The 18,298-nt window shown below is 42.3% G+C and overlaps 1 protein-coding gene across 5 annotated transcripts in view; it reads right to left on the reverse strand.

Annotated features, from left to right (window-relative positions):
* Positions 1–296: 296 nt before the first annotated feature.
* The window catches only part of iqsec1b (IQ motif and Sec7 domain ArfGEF 1b), a 171,515-nt gene continuing 153,513 nt past the window's right edge, over positions 297–18,298 (reverse strand). For 4 of the 5 annotated variants that reach the window (XM_046381610.1, XM_046381601.1, XM_046381624.1 and 1 more), the window contains 13 exons: positions 17,877–18,156; positions 15,242–16,503; positions 14,569–14,730; positions 13,550–13,672; positions 11,764–11,930; positions 11,143–11,282; positions 10,505–10,534; positions 10,200–10,325; positions 10,003–10,102; positions 9,033–9,194; positions 8,737–8,913; positions 7,325–7,374; positions 297–4,844 (listed from right to left, as the gene is read on the reverse strand). In XM_046381610.1, the coding sequence (XP_046237566.1) occupies positions 4,311–4,844; positions 7,325–7,374; positions 8,737–8,913; positions 9,033–9,194; positions 10,003–10,102; positions 10,200–10,325; positions 10,505–10,534; positions 11,143–11,282; positions 11,764–11,930; positions 13,550–13,672; positions 14,569–14,730; positions 15,242–16,503; positions 17,877–18,156 (3,313 nt within the window). In that variant the 3' untranslated portion in view covers positions 297–4,310. The remainder of the gene's footprint in view (positions 4,845–7,324; positions 7,375–8,736; positions 8,914–9,032; positions 9,195–10,002; positions 10,103–10,199; positions 10,326–10,504; positions 10,535–11,142; positions 11,283–11,763; positions 11,931–13,549; positions 13,673–14,568; positions 14,731–15,241; positions 16,504–17,876; positions 18,157–18,298) is intronic. The other variant, XM_046381630.1, reaches the window with a different exon arrangement.

Consider the following 18,298-nt stretch of genomic DNA (forward strand, 5'->3'; position numbering starts at 1 on the left):
TAGGTAGAGAAGAACTAGTACAGTCCCAGGAAAAAGTGGTGTTCAAAAGCTTAAGTGTGCTCTAGAGACTGCAGAAACACCTATGCAAGGGCATTCCTTGAACTCAAGGAATCAGGGAGAAAAGCTTAGCATGGTCCTTGACCCCAGGACCATTTTGAAAACAACTGTGGTTCTAAGTATGTATGTCAAACTCAAGGGCTCTGGAAACAATTACTTATATATTACATATTATAACTAAAAAGTTAAACTAAGACAAAGAAATTACATCCTTTGACAAAAAAGAGCAGAAGCATATCAGGTTTTACAGTATATCGCTTTATTTTGCGTTCTCAACATTGTCACAGTACTAGCTTTACATCGATGGGGTTTGTCTACTTAGAAACAGAATGCATAATAAAATAAGAGCACTCCTCCCTTCCCTTTGATTTCAAAAGTGGGCTGTGAGTGTGAGAGAACAGGAGCGTCTCAGGAAATAAGTCAGAAGCAGTGTTAACTGTGTAACAGTTGGCCGTTCATCTCTAGATCCTATGATAATTCAGTCCTGTCGGAGGCAGAGAGAAGCAGTTGATTATGTAAATATCAGAGGGGAGCAGGAATGCAGCTTCAATGTAACTGCAGACATTGAGTAGTAATAATAATAATGATAATAATTTACAGACTATTTACATATGTTTTCTCATTCTTTACTACCCACCCGCAAATGGTTCCTCTCTTTCAAACCCTCTTCATCAAGTTACATTAGATTTCCTCAGATGGATTTTCTATTTACACTCGGCAGCATACTGCCATATCTTTAAACTGTACAATGGAAACAGAGGTGAAATGCATGCCGAAAGAGAATGACACAACTTTAAATGAAAAGACACTCTAGTAGGCCAAAAATCATCTAAATGTAAACAAGCATCAGTCAGACAAATCAAAGCTACATTGAAAGTTGGGGAGTCTACTCAAGCCCGCTGCTCAAGAGAACAACACTTAAAAAAACAAAACAGAACAAAAAAAGCAGAGAAAAAAAGAGACAATAGGCATCAATGGCATGCAAAAGAGCACCTCACATGGAATCTGGACAGGTTCTACAATAGATCAGTCATCTGAAGAAACTCGAGGGTTGTGACTGAAAACACTCATGTTTAATATTCATTACAACTAGGTTTCCTCTTGGCTGCTGTCTGCACTATTGTTCCTCAACATATTAGCGATCAGTCCTGGGTGTGAAGACAGAAGTTGTGATTGGTCAACTGTGGTGGGTAGATTTGGTAATTTGGTCCCCAATTTATTTGGTACAAAATGTTAAAATGTAATGACCATGCTATATTGGCACATTTCTCAATCAGTGGAATCTAAACTAAATGTTGTATTTAACAGATCAAAATTAGATCTTAGATTAGATTATGGTACATTAGTAGCAAAGCACATTTTGATTCATAAGTGACATTTTAAACATGAAACCTCTATCCAATAAGTAATCCTAAATGTCTAACTGCAAGGAACCCCGCAAAGAGTCTTTGGGTTGTAACTGATGGCTTCCAAAATTGTTAATAAATTCTTTACTAATGCTTTACAGATCAGTAATGATGAAAGGAACATTTGGGTTGCCTGGTTGTGAAAAATGTCTTTGACAGGTATTTGGCAGAGGTCCTAAAGCTCATCTTGTGATCAGTGTAGCAGAGGACGGCCTTAACAACAGCGTCAACCAATATATGGCATTTGCTGTGAGAAAGCACCTGGGCTCTTATCTCAGAGGGTTAATGTTTTGCATTGCATTAGAGTGAATACAGGTGTTTATGTGTTGTTTATGGGAGTGAAACACTACAATGCCGGGTTTGTGTACTGTCGCCAATCAACTGGTCTGCTGATCAACTGCAACATTTGGTGCGGGATAAAAACCAGTCTAAGGGATTGTTTCCAGAACATGGCAAACCAAAAGCAGTTCTTATGAATGAGCTATTACTGATGTATAAAGCGTTGGTAAATCCTTTATTAGTTAGCTATTAATAGTTAATTAGTTAAATTAGAGGCAACTTATAAACCTTTCATTAAGGGTGTTGTACTGGAACGTGCCATCTGGAAAACTCGAACCTTGAAGAAAAACTACTTAAGAATACTGATCCACTGGACATCACTTAACAACAGTAAGGTGTGTCTGAGACAGATGATAAATATGAGGATAAAAGAGTTCCGTTCATTATACTCATAAGTGTCTGTCCATTTACACTACGATTCCCAGATGACGTAGCACATCTCTCACCTGCACACCTTTCCTCTCACAGCTGTGTTAACATCCAGCCTTAACTACTGTTGTACAACTAAAGGCCCAGTGAACTACTGTATGTGGATCAGCATAAGATACAGATTTGGTTATCCTGTGACACAAATACATAGTTGACTTCAGTCAGCTGTAATTGAAGAAGTCAAAACTATTCTACCATTCATTTTTAACAACTGTCAACTGTAACACTGATATAGCTTGGGAATACACAATAGTTAGAAAATAGCCTCAAAATACATCATCACATGCAATTATTTTCTTTGACATTCTTTATCAGTGTGGAAGGTCCAGTCCCTCCAAATCCATGTGGATACTTGCACTTCACTGAAACATTGAGGCAGAAATGACAAAGAACACTGGGGGAAAAAAATTCAGGGAAAAGAAAGACAAAACTAACAGAACTAACAAAACAGAACAACCACCAGATTGCAATTGTTCTTTGTCAACAAAGTAAATACATATTGCACATACAAAAAAATCCATCTCATAGTCTCCAAGCAGATATAGACTAATGTCTGCCATTGATATAACTAAGTAGAACAAGTGCTGTGTCTATCACTTTCAACAGAAAATATGCTCCAGCACACCAGCCCCCTGCCTCCGCTCTGCACCACAGATACTGTGCACAGGATGGCTGGGAGGTACAACCAGCCATCTCATAATATGTTAGAAATGTGATTGATATAAAACTGCCATTTGTGGTGAGTGAAGCATAAGAGTACTATCACCATAGCAGAATGATAATTATTGATTTTTTTTGTACTGTGGCATCCGTGTAGCTCCGGGGGAAAAGTCCGATCAAGGGAGTAAAGAGCGCTGCACGATGCGCTCGCCGCTCGCCGCTCGAGAGACGCACAGTGAAACCAAAGAGGGACAGGGCACACTCAGCCAGCTGAGAGCTTCCACGTCACGAGAGACACTTTAACAGTCATGTTGCTGTTTCCCTGCTACACAGTTCGCACAGACTACTTCAGTTTCTAATGCAAAACACCTCCTCCTGCTTCTCCTGCAGAATGGACTTGAAGAATCCTACCAGAATGTGGTACAACACATAGAGCATTTCAGATTGTTTATTGGACTCTAAAAAAATAGTTAAAAAAATAAAATGATGGCAGACAAGCAGCCAGTACTGAAGGGCAGACATTCAGTTTGCTCAGCAGCTCGCTGTGGCCTTCCAGAGCAGGCGAGGTGAACCAATGACAAGTGCAGTGGGTGAGGCTGTATGTAGGCCCCTGTTCAGGTCTGCACCGGCCTTCAACAATCTTCACAGAGTTCTAGCTCAAAGGCAACCAAATACAGTAGTGTCCCAGCTTACTGAAGTGCCTAACTGTTGAAAGCTTGTTTCCTTAACAGCGAAACTACGCCACCTATGTGCGAGTATAATACTGAGAGTTTGAACTGATGCCTTTTGTTCTGTAATAATAACAATTATAATTATAACAGTTGATATTACTTTACAAAATACTCTGCACAATATACATAAAGCATTTTTGTGACTAAATTAGTAAATGCTTCAATAATTGGCACATTTATCACTGCTAACAGAGATATCACAGTGCACTGTGAGCTATCGCTACATTAAATACTCGTACAGCTACTGTTGAGGATGACCGTCTCTGTCTGTCTGTTCACCCTCTCACTACATAAAATCACTTTGTAGACATTGGAGTCAAGGTTACTATTTACTTTGTAAAATACTAGTAAGCAAGAAATTTGATCATGTTCCTTGAATTTACTGAGGAGAAACAGTAGTCGTGGTCTTTGTGCATGCTCTTGTGTTGTTGACTGTCGCTTTTGAAGCAGGCAGACATAACCTAAATGAACCTGAAATGAAGTGAAAGGAGCAACTGGAAAAGAATTGTGTTTATACTGAATGAACGTCCCCTGTGACGAGGGTAACAAAAGATGATGAAGGAGGCACAGGATCTCGTCTGGCTTCTCATCCCCAGACTAATGATGCACAGTGCGACCGTCTCGTCAGTCGAGAGCCTTGGAGCAAAATCAAAGTTCAGTCAGAGAGCACAGAGAGACCCTGTGTCCCTCAGACCACTGTGCTGATGCCGCTGTGCTTGGGCTTGGTGCTGCTGGTTGCCTGGGAGGATGCTGGCGGTGGGCCATGGTGGTGGGAGCCGTGAGCAGGGTGGGAGGAATGCGCTGGGTGGCCTCCGTGAGCGTGCGGTGCGTGAGGCGGGTATGGCGGCTGCTGGCCATGAGAGGATGGCGGGTGGTACTGGTGCGGGGGGTGCTGTAAGTGGGCCGGTGGGTGGTAGTGGTGGTGGTGGTGGTAAGGCGGGGGGTTCTGGGTCATATGGCAGAACTGGGCGTGGTGCATGGGGACCGCCGTGTCTGATTCCACCCGGGCTGTGTGGTGCAGGTTGGCCGGATGAGGGGTGTGGGAGATGAGGGTGGGGTGCAGAGGCTGTGGGGTGGGGCTGGGGGACTTCACCCGTCTGGTGCCAAACAAAGATCCAAGCAGTGAAGAGGAGTTGGGCAGGGACTGGCCACTGTGGCGGGACGGACAGTCTCGGCTGGAGGGGGCTCTCCGCCGCATGTGAGGACTGCTAATGATGGAGCCCTGCAAGAGAGAGGACGGTCTGATCACTACGGAGTCACAGAAGGAAGTCCAGTGGGGGGCAGCAGAAACGTGCAGGTCTACTTACTGTGGATTTGATCAATATATAATATATATATATTTTTTAAGGACCAAAAGCCATATTTGAAGATTGAAAAACACATCACCCCAGTGCATTTGGCTTCTGCAGTGCGTCTGTCGATTTCTTCACGCAGCGAAACCGCACGACCAGCTACAGCTGAGCTAAGATCTCACAAGAATGTTTGTGTTGCCTTGTGGAAAAGCTTCTCCATTTCCTTTTCCAGTTCACTGCCTTTGTTTGTCTATCCATGGTAACATTTCACAGTTGACTCTCTCTAAAAGGTTTGGAGGCTCAGTTTGCTGAGCTTGTCAGAGCCTGTGGTATCTGCACTGTCATGACTAACGGCTTTTAAGTCTTCAGACTCTCTCTGACTGCTGATGCTGTTGGGAGTTCCTGTCACTATTATATCTGGTTTCTGAGGTTACAATACACTCTTAAACTTTCATGTGCTCCCACTTTGGAGCCTCTGTAGAACAATCCTAAGCCACAGCCTGTATACAGTACACACATTATTATGCGGTACTGTTTTCGACTTTCAGGTTCAGGTTCATTCTAAGGGCACCACTGAGTTAATTAATTTGCTTTGATGTTTCTAAATTCCCACTCAGCAAGACTAACAAAATCTAAAAACTTCATAGGAATTATAGGATTTCTGTATGGGCACAGTGACACAGAATAACAGGATAACTCCAGAACAATCAAAACAAAGGTTCATGTTACAGAAACAAAACAGAACTTTCAGAGCCATGCATAACATGCAAACTAAAATATTCATTGGTGACTCAGTAGATCCTGTAGTAATGATGTGTTTTCATAAACTTAATGTGCTGGACTAAACTGAGCAGAGCAGCCTGACCCTTAGAATAATTCATTTATAAACTTCTAACTGGACTGTCAGACTGCTTTGACAATAGGAAGACTGTTTTTAGGGTTTTAATTATACTGTCAGTTGTACATTGTATCAGCATTATTTTTTATGGCAGGGTATTTCTTTTTTAAAAGGCCATAATCACCAAAAAGATGCCTCACTAGCAGTCTATGTAAGTTCTAGTAGTGCTTGCGTCCCAAGGGTGGAGCAGTCGGTGCTCAATTAAATGAGAAACCCAAGTCAATTTGGAGTACAGATTATTCATCTTTGCTCTCTCTGTGGGTGCTGCTGGCAGGAACAGTGAGTCTCATTTAATATATCCGAATATGGACAAACAAGCCAGTCTCAAAAGCCTGAGGATACAGGGACTGTGCCCCCATTCATTCTTCTAATGAAGATTATGTTAGATTATGAAATTAATCCAGGCTAGCATGTTAGCTAACAGCTAACATATTTTAAGTGAGATAATTACACCGGTTTGGTGGATTTCTGATGAACATCAATTGATCTAAAAAAAAAAAGAAACTATACTTGTGACCTATTTTTTAAATTTTATGTTTTAAATTTGACCTAATGGGCATCAGGCCACAGATACACACAGTATCTAAAATAATCTAAGGATTATTTTATTAACAGAAGATATTATGTATTGTTTTGATAGTTTTTTTTTATTTTATTTTATTTACATTTTTATACTTTTTTCACATTTCAAGTCCAGTGTCTAAATCTCTAAATCTAAATTCTTAAAAATAAAAAGTACAGTACTCTTTGAAAGGATTTACTTGTATTATTCTGCTGTTATATCATCATATCAGTGGCATAAAATGGTTTGTTATAAATTCTGGGACCATTTACTGTCCACCAAACATAGCTATTGTGACAGGCCTAAAGACCACCTTATCTTAAAAGGTCCTGTTGTGGCAACAGCCCCAGCACTGCAGAGGCCCAGGACACAGATTCTTTGGCTTACGAGAGTATATTAAGGGTTAAACATCTGTGCCTCCATGCTGAGACACTTTAACTAAATTACACTGCTGCCTAAGTGTGACAGTAAAAAAGTAAAGGCGAGGAACTTCTTTTCAAGTTCAGGAGCCGGTGAAAGGAAGCAGTGCAGAGTTGGTCACCTGAAACTGTATGGCATGCAGTAGCTGGAACTGACAAGGCACAGCCAGGTTCACTTTGACAAAACAAAACAAACAAACAAACAAAAAAAAGGACAAGAGATGGCTAATGATCTAACCCACTACACAAATAAGGATGACTCAAAGATGAGAGTCTAACATCAATACAGAGCAGCCCCAATGTGAGTCAGGAGTAACATTAGTGGTGTCATGCTGTGTACATCAGGGGTTAACGTGTCAGCCACAGTGGATCGCTCCCGTCCAGCCCAATGCATGCACAGTGACCAAGGTGCTCACGACAAAAACACAACGAAACAGAAAAAACTCAAACCACAAAAGAAGAAAAATCTTGTGTGTTCAGAGCAAAAAATAAAGTCAGAGGACAGCTCAGCAACAGTTGCATCCTACTTACTTCCATATTGCTGTCTAGTGATCCTGCACTGCTGCGTCTCCCACGCTTGCCTGCCCAGGACATGTAACATGACAGATTAGACACGCCTGGCAAACACGTGAAGGTGCACACATCCCTTCTGTCTAGCACTAAGGTGACAAAAGTGTCACGTGACTAGCTAGCAGCAGACTATCAGGATGGCAAAGGGAGGCAAATAAAGACTAAGGGGAAAGGAGGAAGCAAGTCACTGCTAAAACTCCACAACAAGGTCAGCCTCTGGGATAACTTTAAACTCGAAGATTTCTCTACATGTCTACAGACACAGCTGGCAGGAGACCTTCCCATCAGTGAAAAACTTCTGGCTGTATTACATTACTCCAGCAATTTAGAGTTTGACATGCATCCTGAATTTTAGTCCACAATAAGACTAATGTACTGCCAGGATCCCACAATACCCATAATGCAACATATATTATGTCTTTTAACTAGAGCCTCACTGTCTGCTAAATGTCCACATTTATCAAACTCTAGGTCCCCACTTTCTAATGAAGGCTTTTTGTTAAAGATTGAACTCTCAAAGCCAAAACTAAGATTACTTCTTCAGATTTGACAAAGGACCTAAGACATTAAACAGCTGTTTTCACAGGCCTAGTAGTATTCCCCATGACCGGTAAACTGACCATGTGTAAATCTGTCAATCTGCAAAATGGGTAGAGCTCCCTTAAAGGGCAGAGGAAGCTGCATTAATATGAGTCACTATGTAAACCCAAATCACATCTTGGGGAATTTTTTAACTGATATGACACAAAAACAGCTCCTGAAGGAAATACAGCTAGACCTTCAAAATCCAGCGCTGGTTGGGCTCTATATAGAGCGCGACTGAAGTGTGTTGTGTCTCATCCAGAAAGCATCAAATGAGCACTGAATCAAAGACAAACTGTTGCATTACCAGTGGGAAGCATGTGCTGGGGTCACCGAGAGTGTCTGTGCAGAGCAGCTCTGCAGAGTAGAGGCCACTCTGTACGCCCTGCCCGAGTCAACCGCACAACATTAATTCCTCTTACAGCTAAGACGCTCAAATTGATCACAGTGACCTACATAGCGCTGCCTCCTCCCCCGCCTGTGACGCAGGATTATTAGTTGATAGCCTCTAGTAAATTACACCTGGGTCCATTAGCAAATGCACCCATCTCTATCTCCTCGCTTCATTGACTTCATGGCTCACAGGCAGTGTGTTGAGACTCTGCATTGGCAGGTCAGATGCAGCTACCAGCTAAAGCAAAACTGAAAAGGAACAGGAAGTCTTTCAAGTTTCCAAATCAGTTAACACGCAAAGGATGTGAATCGTATCATGCCAGCAACCAGCTTGGGTACGCACTCTACTTGGGATAAGTCGTACGATGCTATGTCACTGTGGCGACCTGTAATTTTACCTGCATCTGAGAGGTCACGCAGGGAGCTGCTGAGGGCACTTCTCTTTAAACCTTCACCAATGGCGTAGCTGTCATCAAGGCTTGCTCGGCTCAGGTTACCATTGCCTGTTTCCTTCTTCAGCCCTGAACTCTGGGACATGCTGGGCCTCACCACCCCCTTCTGTTTCTCTAGCTCAGCTGTGCAGGAAACACATGCAATATTAGCAGTAATAGAAACTCATTTTTGTAACTCTTTTCGAACTGACGTAAGTCTGGTTAAAAGATGAGTATTTGATTTGTATAGAAAAACTACTCACATTCTATCCGGTACTTCTCCATCTCTTGGACTTCAGCAATAGATTCTCGTAAATCATCAGTAAACTTTTTACGGTCCTGAGGATTAGGTGCATTGAAGTTGATAAGGACTTTGATGTCAGCTCCAGGAATAGCTGAGGTCAGACGGACTCCATTGGGGTAATCTAAAGAGTGACAATGTCAACACTTTAACCCGTGTACACATAAAATAGTGAGATCACTGGTTGAGGCCACAGGAATGGGTTGCTTCAATAACAGTCAACATTTATACTACCATTACAGTGTCAGTATGCTTCAGACACAACACTATCTGAAACCCCGCTTCTCTACACCAATCAGACATCAGAATTGGCTGTCAATTTCTGTAACTTCCTGAAAAAAAGACTTTGACAACAACGCTCAAGTTATTCAAGGATTGGCCACATGAGTGGAGAAGGATTTAGACTTCTCTATCGACTCCTCACATAGCTACTCCCAACTCTTTTTGTACGCACAAAACGAGACAACATGAGTTCCTTTGAGGGGACACTGTCCAAAAGCGTCATTTACAGTTCATCATGTATCACACCTCTCGATTACTGGTTTCACACTGAGCCCTCTTACACCCACTAACCTCTGGCTTTTGTTTTCAGTGTGAAAGGGTTCAAGCTGCATTTATTTCCTGGTCAAATAACTCTGCAGTAGTCAAGGGCACTTATCTGTCCCTGGGTTTTTGGTACATTCATGACATCAATAGAAAGAAAGCCAAAGGCAAACTCATCCACTTGCAATGGAAAGAAATCAATTTCAGTAGGTTTACCTGCATTTAAAAAAAAACCTTCATATATGTGCTAATTTTGTTGTAAAAATAATATATGTCAGCGGGCTTTTCACTCTGCCTTGAAGTGTGGGCATTCTGGGCAACCAGAAACACTTTTGTGTTTGTTTGAAGCCTTCAGGAACAGCTTACATAAAAGTATCCATGGCACTTACACTGATTCTCAAAGAGCAGCACTTGCATGCCATAAAGTGAGAAGGACTGCCGAAAGCTGTACGTCACAGAGTTCTTCTTCTTTTGGAAAATTTTAGTAACCTTTGGAGAAAAAATAGAATATGTACTGTGATTTAGACTTTTCCAGGGGAATGGCAAGTGTGTTGTTTATGTGCTGGAAGAATAATGTCTGTCGCACCACAAGCAGGTCATTAAAGAGGAAGATCTCCCTTTGATGCAGGCCCAACTTCTGTGGTTTGTTGGGGTCGGGCACTTCAAAAAGTCTGCAGTAACAGACCAGCCTCCTGTGGGGTAGGGACAGTACCTGCACACACAAAACACCATCATTGCTGAGTTAGGCTCTTGTTGCCTCAGAGGAGGCTTTTAAAGTAGTCTGACATAAACGTACTTTACACATTCCACTATGTTTACATCTGTTCCACTAATCCTTTTGGTATTTTCCAATATTTCTCAGCCATAGATGAGAGAAACAGTAATACTTACACAGCCCAGACCATGGTGTAATGAGCCAATCTATGTGAATGAGAGACAAACATAAGAGTTATTTTAGGGGATCAATGAACACATATGGGAACTTCACGATCCATCAAAGCCAATATATTTTGCTTCATTTTCAAAAGGAAATATGGGCCAAATTTTAAATTGGGAACACTGGATCACAGAACAAACATCTACAGTATGTATTCACCACTACACTTCCTAGTTAGTTTGATGAAAAGGACACCAGGGAAGGGTGGGGTTTCAAGTAAATATATACAAGATCATTGGGTGTGAGGCTGTTTATCTCATTTATTATTTCAGAGCTTGTCAGACAGAACTTTTCTTGTCCAGCATTTAGGGCAAAAGACATATTACAGTTATTCAGCATGAAGGTCTCTGGCCCTGAAAAATTGATGTGTCACATAGTGACAAAAGTAGGCTCAGGTAAAGAATGCTCTTTCATTTCTGCTCATTTTTAGAGGATGTTGGCCATGAATAAGCAAGTGCTCTCTGTGACACCTCAGAGGTATTTTGGGTAATTTGGTTTTGCATGCCCATACTAGATTCAGCTCTTGAATGGAGGGGAAGATAAAAAGTGGTCACACTCTACCGCAGCAGCCCAAGGGCAAAGTCAAACTTACCGGCTTTTTTCCAACAATGAGTTTTTCCACTTTCTGAACCTGGGACACATGGTCTTCATTAGTCTTGAGCTCTCGCTTGCGAATCCGCTCATATATCCCTACCAGCATCTCTCGAGGGATGTCCTCCCCATCATCCACTCCTGTAAGAGGATGAGAGGAGAAGAGAGAGAAAAAAGAGAAGGATTAATGATTAATTCACAGATTTAAGAGAGCTGATGAACTCCTGAATTTACTTACATACTGCTGCACTGCACACATTTCTCACAGTACAGAGATGTCCTTCAGAGCTCTCTGAGGATGAGCATTTCTCCTCGTTTCAACACTGTGCTTTAATTACTAACACTCCAATGGGCAGAGAAATGAGTTGCCCATGCCACAAAGCCCCTGCTAATACCCTCAAAATCTGTTGAGGGTGACTAGAAAGTGCTTTGTCTCAACAGCAGAGCTTTCTTGGCCATGGCTTACACAAAAAAATACCTTATTCACACAGCCATTAATCAAGGCAAAATACAAGCACAAAACTCACTTTGAGCAGAATATTCATCCTTAGAGCTGCAAAACAGCTTCTGATGGTTATTTGACAGTAAGCTGAACATGGTGCAGTAAGGTAGAACAAAGTACCTCGAAGGTTTTTAACAAAGTCTTCCAGTTTCATCTTCCTCTCAGGCTTGACGTTGGGACTGTACATGTCTGTGTTGAGAAGGATGATGGCAAAGGCCAGGATGAAGATGGTGTCGGGATTCCTGAACTGTCGCACCACACCAGGGTTGCAGATGCAGTAGCGTTGGCTGTGAAGAGGATATTGGACACAGATAATTTAAAGCTAAAATGAAATGAAATCAAATTGTTTTTGATGAGAAATTGACATTCCCTTGGTGTTTGTTTTGGCTTGTTAAGTCAAAACCGTGATGACCGAAAAGGGCTAAACGATTTGCTGTTATGGAGCCATCGTTGGTATCAATTAACAATGTCGGCTTTGTAATTTGACCGTTGAAATATCCATGAACGTACTTCCAACCAGCTGGGGGGGCTGATGTTGCTGACAATTACTTAGCCCATTCGAGATTTTATCAATCCCTACTTCCGCCTTGACTCTGTACATTTGCCTACATTGTGTCATTATTTGAAGCACAGAGTAATATACAGAGTGTTAAGGTCAGGGGAGTAGCAACTGCTGTGAGTTTGGGCAGGCTGATTATTTACCTTTAAAATATATGAAGCCATGCAAAAAGGACAGCAAACAGTAGCTGCATGTCTTTCCGACATGGGACGTACAAAGCAAGTAATGTTGACAAAAACATTCATCTAGTCTAGGCTGACTAGCTTCATTGAAAACAAACAACATCACAATGGAATTTTATGACTGTTGTAAAAGCACAGCTGAAATTACTGATTGAATTTGGGGAAGCAATACTCCGTATTAAGCGGTCTTTCACACCATGGAAGCTGAAAGCGTGTGTCCTTACAAAGCTGGTGCTCTGTTGACACTCAACTTAAGCAACAACTTAACTCTGTGCTTTCATAAGGAAAGAAAATATGCTTGTGCACGATTTTAGTTTAGATTTTATTACACAAGCGGTAAATTTTAGTTGGGCTGGAAAACTGTATTAATTGATCTGACTGAACATGCAAAACAAAAAGTTTGTCATTAAGGAGATCAAAAACCCAGCATCATGAAGACTTTTCTTCATAGCAAAATAAATCAGTAACCTTCCCTGTTAGTGCTCCCTGTTATTTCCACTTATGGTCAAGGATATCAATAACAATACTGATATTGATATTGAGCTTGTCACTATCCGAGGTACAATCATCTACAGTTAAATAATGCTCCATAGCCTCAAGTCAAAAGCACAATGAGCCAGTGAAACTGAAGACTATCAATACAGCCTGCAGCCATCAGACAGACCATTTAACAGCTTTCTGAGTCACCATAAAGTGAATTCATGATCATTTCTGGACGGAGCTGCAGGCAAAGGCTCGATGATCAGTTATCGTTAGCTCCCCCATGTAACAGTGACTGCAGTGTTTACTGAGGCCGAAATGTCCTTGTCCAATGCCGTTCGAAGCTAATTCTCTGTGGGCATGGCAACACCTTTGTACTAGAGGTTTGGAGTAAAAAATTGAGCGACAAATAACATCCATCAGCAGCCCTCAGGGAGATTTTCCTTGTTTGGACTGATTTTCTCTAAATTATTTTCTGCAGTGACCTGGTTGAAGGGAGACAGTGACTTTTTGGGGTCACTTCTGTGGTCACATAAAAATCATCTGGTCTAAAGTTGATGTAAACGAAAAGATCAGTTTATTCCTCTTTGCTATAGAAAAATTTTATGTCTTGGTGATTATTTTCATGATCCACCCATCATTGAACCCGAGCTGGCGACAAACTTCTCTGTCAGGAGCGTCTTACCTGTAGGCCTCTATCAGACGCTCCACTTTCTGTGCCTCTCCCTGCACTCTGATGTGTGCCTGGAATTTCCTGAGGGCTTCGTCAAGCTCCATAGCAGAGAAGTCCATTTCATCCACCACACAGCTGGGGAAAAAAAACATAATTAGCAGCAGTAAGTTGGAATGTACACTACAATATACAATATAGGAAAATGCATCCCTTCAAACAGTACTGACACGCAGAAAATACAAATACTGTCATCATGTATAAATCTCCACTTTACCGATAAAAAAAAAAATATAGCCTTGTTTAAGCAACCATGAGCTGAAAGACACTCAATCACAGAGAGCTCCAGAGTTTGTCACAACAAACAACCCTTTTAAAATAACAGTGTTATATGCCTGCTGTTCATTTAAAAAAGTTTATTTGTGCAGCAGCCTTAATGCATGATTTTTATGTATAAAGGTTTATTTCTCCACAGCGACACTGATAATTTTACTTAAATAAAGGAAAACTTTCTTGTCAGCTGAAGCGACGATTGTGACTCAGCTCTCTGCAGCTCTGATACCTTGATACCTTGCGTGTCAGGATTCATTGACATTTTCTCATGGAGCCCTTTAGATATGCCTGTCAAACTGACACTGACAGACCTTTCCTGGCCTTATCCTTCACTGAATCTCAATGGGCTCCGACAGAGCCGGTGTGTTTCAGATAAGTCTGCCCGGTACAAGGTGCAAAACAGGGGCACTATTTGAATGATGCAAAGAAACACTACTGGGAAATATGAGATCTTGATGACTTTCCTTCTCTATTAAAAGGACCGAAGGATATAAACTGAGTCCGTTTGTTCATCTGAGTATCACCGCAATTTCCTGTGTGGATTTTTATTACTGTTTACTTCCTTAACTGGAAGCTAAAAGATTATCTGAATGAGTGTAGGTTATAGATTGACAGCCCTATTTGAAATAAAATAATGATGTATGTTCCTAGAGGGCAGATAAAATACAAGATTACACAGACATTAGGCGCTATAAACTTACTCAAGGACATCTCGGTTGAACTGCTTCTGCCTGTTACCCAGGAACTCGCCAATCATCTGTCTACTCAAGCCTTTCCTCTGGAGCAGGAAGTGGGCCACACCTACTGGAGTATCTGGAACAAAGTTCCGCTCTATCAGATACTGGATGCCTTTCTCAGGTTTTCTGGAGAGACAGGGAGAAAGAGAGAGACAGACAGAGGCACAGAGAGACACAAAAAGGGAAGGAGTGAGGACACAATCCAAATCTGTGATTATCCCACTGCACTTCTGCCCCTAGCCAAATGTGTGTCAGATGAGGGACAGGATTTGGGGAGGCAGGGAGGGATGTGGTGTAATGGGATGATGGCCAGAGTGAGGAGGAGGGAGCTCCTTTTCTCTGCTATGTCCAAAATCATCTATGATTAAATGGAATCACACAGGCTCAGATGAATCACTCTGCATGCAGTGGAGCTGAATGAGCCCCAAACTCATTTGCACCTGAAGCGTAACGGACAGATAGTCATGTTTCAGACAACATCTCTACATGCTTATCATGAGCTCCATGTTTGGTCCTTAAACAAAAAACTTCATAAGTAATGACTGGATCTGATTCACATAACCTCTTCTGTTCCTCATTAGTTCTGCATTCACTCAAGCATTTTGTTAAAGGATCACATGTTGTGGTGTATACATACTTGTTGAAAAGGTTTAGACCAATGCGGTAGTGCCTCTTTCGGATGATGTCATTGCTGAATGCAGGTGAGTCCCAGCTGTTGCGAGTCTCTTTGTGATAGGTCTGCTTGCTGAGTGTCTGCTCCCTCAAGCTGTCCCTGGACGAGGACTCAGAGCTGCAGTTGATGGTGTCATTGGAGTTGGATGTGCTATTGATACTGTCATTGTCACCGTCAGAGAAATCAGACTCTGACTTGCTCTGCCGGTTTGAGGTGCCATTGATGGCCAGGTGAGCCTCCAACTGTCGTGGACGATGGCGGGGCGCATCTTCTTCTCTGGAAGGCCCTCGGGGTGGCAGGCTGTGGGTGATGTGTTTGGGGCTGCTCTGCTGGTTGCCGAGGCTCCGGTCATATGCGTTCTGTCTCTTCAAAGAGCTGCGATCGGAACGATCGCTCAGCTCCACTGAGCTATCGCTTGGAGGCTCAATGGTCAGTAAGGGTAGGTGGTCCACACGCAAGCGCTGCTCTTGGCACTCCAGAGATGGTGTACTGCGGCAGCTGGTGTCCGTGTCTCCTTTCTCATCCTTGTGAGCCAGTGACCAGTAGTCCTGTGAGGAGTTAAGGGAACGCTGGCGCAAGTCTGATTCTGTGCTGGAGGGTCGATCTACAGACTGAGACAGAGGCAGTGGCGGCGACAGCTCTTCTTCATCGATGTAAAGGGTGACATCGCTGTAAGATGCTGTCATCTCGTCCAGTTTGCGGTGATCTGAAGCACTGTGGGAGGGTTTCACCTGGCAGCTGACCTCCCTGTCCATATCCTGGTGCCCTCTCCCTGGCTCTGACTGGCTGTCGTCACCATGCAGACTGCGACAGTTCAGAGCATCATCTATGGACTCAGCTAGAGACTTGACCTGCCTGGAGAAGGCATCTTCTAGTTCTGTGATAGCGTCTGTGAAGTCACTCTGTGATGTGGGTGTCTTGGCCTGCATTCCCATTTCCCCACCATGCTCTGATTGCACCAGTGCTCCGATTTTGGTGCTGTCATCTGTTAGTGAGACTTGCTTTCCCTCGAAGTAGGAGCTGTGGACTTTTTCAGGTCCTTCGAAGGAAAACTGCATTCTCATATTGGAAAGGACGATCCGTCTGGACATACGGTTCTCAGACATAGAACTTCTAAGACGCTCAAAGTTCTTGTTCATCTGGTACTGTCGGAAGGCTGTCTGGATGGTACGGGCTGCATGCCGGGTTATGAAACGCCCACCATATTTACGCTCTAGCATCTCCACCTGCAAGAAGACAAGAAAAGATGGTGTCTGAGATGCATCTTAGAAACAACTGTTGAAAGTCCAAATAGTCCCACTTAAACTGTTGTCACATAATAATCCAACGCTGCAGATGATCTCTGTAGGGTAACAACTGGTGAAAACAGGACGGAAAATGTACAGTGTTCTGAAAGGTAATGTATTTTGGTTTCATAGTACAAAGGATAAAGTGATACTTCACTCAGAAGAGAAACCTCTTTAGTATCAAATGCTCACACTTTGTAGACTTTAAAGGTGGCTGCATTTTGGTGAAATCTGAAGTTTACTCCAAAGCAGCTGTGGTCAGTTTCATGTCTGTTATATTGGATTCAAAATCCAATGAGTTTTTGATGACAGAAAATATCCTAGAAACTTGAATTAACTCTGCTTTCCACCCTCATTATATTCTAAGTAATCATAGTTACAATAAAGTATGGCTAAATAGTCTACTTTCAGCAGAACTTCAGAGCTTCAGAGGTTCAAGAGACCATTTTTTTCAAGCCTATATTGGAAGACTGTTTGTTACACAAAAGACAGGTTGTGTTGAATGTATTATTTGACATAATAGAGACCATAAAGAATAATATAAAACATTTACTGTGAAACAAAAGCTGTTTTCATCTGGCTGCAAAGGTAAGACCTTGAAAACCTGTTTCAGACAGAATGAAGAATAATTCCGCTGTCTTATCTGCTTTTGTCATATCTTAAATAACTGAAGAAGAGAGCTGATGACATTTAAAAATGGCTGGGATTGAGGATATTAGATTCACCTAGATTGACAGGGAAGATGGATAATGTTGACTATCGATGGAAACTCAGTTTGGCTGATTGACTGGTAATGGGCCAAATAATGAGGAAGAACTGCTCTTGAAAAAGCTACCACAAACAAGAGTTAGGAAAGGAAAAATATGATTATAGTTGGGGACTAAAGTGCTGCTGGACATAAAAAAAATCACCATAAAGAGGACACAAATGAAATTGAAACAAAGACTCACTACAAACCTGTACTGAAATATAATTTTATGTTTTACTTACACCCTTCCCTCAGTGTTGTGCCTTTTACACACTGACTCATGGATATGAATGACATTGAGGTAAACTGCAGAGTTTAATAACATTTTTGGGGATCTGTCACCAAAAGCCACACATTTCACATAGCACAATAATTTGTCCTATTGTTAAAATGAAAATATTTATTAGTGCAGCTTTAATGATTTCAAGCAAGATATTAAGATATATATAATAATGTATTTAACTATTGGTCATATTAATATTGGCATGTTGTTAACACATAGTCCACCCTGATATCAGGTGCTTACAGATATCAGTGTCTTTGTGCACCCCCCACCCTCCCTCACCTGCTTGTCCTGCAGGTCTGAGGAGAGCTCATAGCTCTCGGACAGCGAGCGAGAGCGCTTGATGGCTTCCTCCTCTGCCTGCTTGCGGAGGATAGACTGGGAATGCTGGAGCTTGGGTCGACGGGGCCGCGGGTGGCCAGGCAGGAAGATGTGTCCGTAGAGCTGGCTATCCAGGTGGTCGGGGCCAAGCCCGCCGCTGTGGGTCACTGGTACGCAACTGTAGCCACCGCTGGGGTCCACAGAGGCGCCCACCTCGCTGCCTGGGGCATCACCTTCCACACTGCAACACAAACACAGAGAACACCGGGTTAGTTTGCTAAGTCATTTTCCTGAGGGCATTAACCGCTTTGTGTTTCAGCAGAAGCACGTGACAGATACAAAAAGTGAACTTTGATACTGCTGCTGGGGTATAAATAGGAGTG

The sequence above is a fragment of the Scatophagus argus genome, chromosome 3 (assembly GCF_020382885.2).
Source record: "Scatophagus argus isolate fScaArg1 chromosome 3, fScaArg1.pri, whole genome shotgun sequence".
NCBI lineage: Eukaryota > Metazoa > Chordata > Actinopteri > Scatophagidae > Scatophagus > Scatophagus argus.